Source organism: Papaver somniferum, chromosome 2 (assembly GCF_003573695.1).
Source record: "Papaver somniferum cultivar HN1 chromosome 2, ASM357369v1, whole genome shotgun sequence".
Lineage (NCBI taxonomy): Eukaryota > Viridiplantae > Streptophyta > Magnoliopsida > Ranunculales > Papaveraceae > Papaver > Papaver somniferum.
Genome location: NC_039359.1, coordinates 41,386,923 through 41,391,007, shown reverse-complemented (window position 1 = coordinate 41,391,007; position 4,085 = coordinate 41,386,923). Strand labels below are relative to the sequence as shown.

The following is a 4,085-nucleotide window of genomic DNA, read 5'->3' as shown; positions in this document are numbered from 1 at the left end:
GTTTTTAATAGATTAAAAAACAAAAATTCTTCTTGGGAGGCGGATCCTCAACCACTCATGCATTTTTTTCTCCCAAACAGATGATGTTTAGCCTCTTAGTCTCCACTTTCACTGACTCTTTCATATGAAAAAGTAGTTGGAAGACTTTTGGCTGAATGGGTGAGTATTATCATCCTATAATAACATCTGATTTGATCAAACTCATTTATTTTAAAGAGCTCTCATCCATAGCCCTTGCTCATATGAGCCATGTTTAAGAGCAAGTCTTATGGTGGAATCCAAGCAATTCCAAGTGTGGAAAAATCATGTAATATCAAGTCTAATGGCTTTCAAATTGGGGTCTTCCACAAAAAATCCAAACAGTGTTCCATGATTTCGTGGGATGGTCCGTGGAATCCATGGTAGCGCTAATTAGACTAGCGTAAAACGCTATTCAGAATAGCGCACTAGAAGATGGAAAACGCCAATCAGAATAGCGCTCAACACTAATCAGAATAGCACAAAACTTTATTCAGAATAGCACAAACGCTATTGAGAATAGCGTTTTTTTTTTATCCGTAAATTTAAAACGATCCGTTGAAAATCTAATGGCTAAGAAAAAAGCGCTAATCTTAATAGCGTTTTGTGCTATTCTGAATAGCGTTTTTTAGTCCTATTCTGATTAGCGCTCAATACTATTAAGATTAACGTTTTTGTTGTTCCACCATTATATTTGCGTTTCCATCCATAATTTCAAATGATGAGGTGGAGTGGAAGATGTCTTCCACCATAAAACTTGCTCTAATACGGTAACGGCCTGCCGTGCCCAATGGGGTGCTTCCAAGAAAACGTGCGGGGGAGATGGTAACTTAACGATCCTTTTCATCTCTGAAACCCAGGCGGAGAGAGCGAGCTACAGCAGACTAGAGAGTGTTGAAAGTTGAGAGAGATGTTATCTGCAATGAAATTGCATGTATCAAATCCCACGATAACATCTCTAAATAAAACCATTGATGCTCAACGTAAGATAATCTCCATTAAAAACACTCAAAATCATATCTCGTTTCAACCATTAACAAATCTTAATAATAACAACAATCAGTCCTCCAAGCTTCTTCAAATTTCTTCAATTTCACTTCAATCGGAGTCACCTTCTCAACTAACCTCATCCATTGGATCTCCATCATCATCATCTGTTCCAGTTATTCAATTAAACCTCACTAATCGTCATATCTTGGTATTAAATGCCATTGCTTGTCTGGTAACCGTTTCTCTCCTCCTCATCATCTCCTTAGTATTATCATTATCTGAAATTATAGGGTTTATAAGCTTCAAAGTTTGGTTCTTGAAATTGTTAATTTGGGTTTAATTGAAGTGTTTGTTGATTTAGTACTGCATTGTGGAGATTACTCTGTGCTTAATCCAGGAATTTGTGTTATTAGTTTAGGGTTCTTCAAAATTCACTAATATTAGAGTCATGGTTTCTGTAGTAAACTCCTTTTTGTGTGTGGAATGGTCAGCAGTGGACAGGAACCACTGACCTCAAGTATGAGAGACAGTCACTGGTTAATGGCCTATTTTCACTTAGTTTTTATAAAACTGCAGTCGGATCTTGATAATTTTGTATTTTGTATAGGCAGCGGTGTCGACGTGCTGGCTATGTTTCTCTGCGATTCCAGCGCTTTTGGTATACTTTGAACTTGAAACTATGTAGTTAGTTAGAATCTTTAACTAGCTAGTATTTTAGTTCTTTAGAGAAGTGTTCTTATCACAATTTTTCATGTGGGGTTAAAGGCATTTAGGAGAGCTGCTGAGTCTATAGAGAAGCTACTTGATGATGCTAGAGAGGAACTTCCGGATACAATGGCTGCTGTTCGCTTATCTGGCATGGAGATAAGTGACCTAACAATGGAGCTCAGTGATCTTGGGTATGTTCTAAACTAAATGTCTTGGAAATTGTGTCATTGTCCCAAGTTCATTTGCTGTAATAAATTTTTCAACTCAGTTGGAGGCGTCTCAGCCTAAACAATAATGTAGTTATTCTAATGATCAATGTTAAATAGTTATTGCTGATGTCAGTTATATCTGGCATTCGATAGGTGTAACTCTTCTTACTCCCTGTTACCCCATTGTACTTGCATTTAAAAAAAATTGAGAATCATTATATGAGCATATGCATATTCACATGCCACGGTTAGTCTTTCAAGGTCATTTGCTTTTGGTGCAGACAGGAGATAACACAGGGTGTTAGACGATCCACCAGAGCTGTTCGTGTTGCCGAAGACAGGATTCGTAGTTTTACAAATATAAAGCCAACTGGTTAGCTTGTTTTTGCTCCATTTTCTTGCTTCATCAAATGACCTCAAATGGAATTGAGTTTTAATTTAATTTACTTGGTTAGCACTGATTCAGGAGCAAGCCAGTCAACAAACTAAAACTACGGGACCACCGTTAGCTACAAATGTGAGGGGCGTCCGCGAGGGGATTGTGAAAGGACGTCAAATTTTACAGAGTTTCTTTAGTTTCACTCAGTTTTCTAAGATGGCCTTAACTTATTTTGCCATGCGAGGAAAGAAGCCATGAGCAACTGATTCATGGTAAGTCATTTATACTTTTACCTTCCCATAACAGGTTGTTGTCTGTCTAGCAAGTTCTTCTCTTCCAAGATATGAAATTTTTATGCTACTGAATCAAATAATAGTTCTATAACTTATAGTCGACATAACCGAGAATTCTACATACTGTTATTCTTAGTCTTTTTATGCTCACTTTGTTCTATTGTTTGGGTTTTGTTCTCAGTAGTTGACTCTATTACCAGATTTTTTGGCTTCAAGTTTAGCACTTAACTTTTTATTAAACTTCAAGAGTTCTTACTTTCACCCAAAGGAATTGATAAAATATCTAAATGCATGAATTATTGAATTACTATTAAACAGTCAAATCAGTACTTATCAGAATATGTTGGATTTGAAGTATTGCTATAATGTTATGTGCTCAATGACGTCCCATCTTTATTGTAATCCTAGGTGTGTGGGCTTGTGTGTATATCAGAATGAGGATCTACCCTTCTTATCACGAGAATTCAAATCAAAACCAACCAAAGTCTCATCTCGTGTATGTTTTGAGTTAGAGAAACTCCAATTTTGTGAATATTCGCCAACTTATAATAGTTTTCTTATTTCAACTTTTTACTTTTTCTTGGAATGAAGTGAAAAACAATAATATGTGTGTGTATAGTAGTGATCTTGCAGTTTTGCACTTAGATTTATTCAAAGTATTAAATGCTTAGCCTAAATCTTTTACAGATTTAAAATTATACTTTCACTATTCTATGATTTGCAGTATCTACTTCCTCTCCATCTATCACAGCAGAAATCAAAGGGTACGGTCATTGCGCCATGTTGCCAGAGGAAAAGAGAACGTCAAGTAGCAAACATATGTATAATTGTAATCACCTTGCAGTTTTGCTGTCTGACCAATCCATGTTACAACAACAGCAATCACAACAGTTGATGTACGCAGTAGCATGTACAGTACAACTCTTCATGGTTGTTCCTGACATTTGTTCGGTCACACAATCAGATCTTTATAGTTCGATTAACTGTTACCATCTCTCCAGTCTTTGATTTTGTTGGACTAGTGGGTTTAGGCGTCTAATCTCGAAAGGAATCCCTTTTTATTCAGTCCTTCTTTCTCATGTCAATTCCTTTTTGTTTTGTTAAATAATTCATGTGGTTAGGTAATGGTGGCCTATTGCTAGCCAAAAAAATCAAAAAACCTTGCAATTGATCAGATTTTACTTGGATATCAAAAGATTTAAATCAATTCCTATGTCCTAGTAACTAACCTTCTTTAGGGAAATTGTTCTATATTTAACACGACGTTTCCCTTGGGTGTTCCATCTGATGAGGTGTTGGTCTACCGGAAGGTAGCTATATTTTCTTGTACAACAGATTGTACGTAATTGCAGGCAAGTCTAGATTTCTTGTACAACATACTGTACGTAATTGCAGGCAAGTTTTGATTCATGTTCGAGTTCCAAGCCAAAAATGGATGTGCCAACTAAACAGAAAAATGAAAGAAGCTCCGTTACTTTGGCAAAATTT

The 4,085-nt window shown here is 36.4% G+C and overlaps 1 protein-coding gene across 3 annotated transcripts; it reads left to right on the top strand.

Moving 5' to 3' along the window:
• The first annotated feature begins 839 nt into the window (after window positions 1-839).
• Window positions 840-3,732, top strand: LOC113353158. Of its 3 annotated transcripts, none has more exons than XM_026596846.1 (6): window positions 841-1,240; window positions 1,616-1,666; window positions 1,774-1,907; window positions 2,207-2,298; window positions 2,381-2,576; window positions 3,006-3,137. In XM_026596846.1, the coding sequence occupies exons 1-5, from the start codon at window positions 929-931 to the stop codon at window positions 2,560-2,562; spliced, it is 771 nt and encodes a 256-aa protein (XP_026452631.1). In that variant the 5' UTR covers window positions 841-928; the 3' UTR covers window positions 2,563-2,576; window positions 3,006-3,137. The 3 variants fall into 3 exon arrangements, with proteins under 3 accessions (XP_026452632.1, XP_026452631.1, XP_026452630.1); XM_026596845.1 differs by lacking the exon at window positions 3,006-3,137 and adding an exon at window positions 3,322-3,732 and having other exon boundaries at window positions 844-1,240; XM_026596847.1 differs by lacking the exon at window positions 3,006-3,137 and having other exon boundaries at window positions 840-1,240; window positions 2,392-2,553.
• The last annotated feature ends 353 nt before the right edge of the window (window positions 3,733-4,085 follow it).

Bases quoted from the DNA above. Each gene is read 5' to 3' on its own strand.
- LOC113353158 (XM_026596845.1), top strand. From the start codon at position 929: ATGTTATCTGCAATGAAATTGCATGTATCAAATCCCACGATAACATCT. The intron at 1,667-1,773 runs GTATACTTTGAA...GTGGGGTTAAAG, and splicing joins CTGCGATTCCAGCGCTTTTG to GCATTTAGGAGAGCTGCTGA. The intron at 1,908-2,206 runs GTATGTTCTAAA...CTTTTGGTGCAG, and splicing joins ATGGAGCTCAGTGATCTTGG to ACAGGAGATAACACAGGGTG.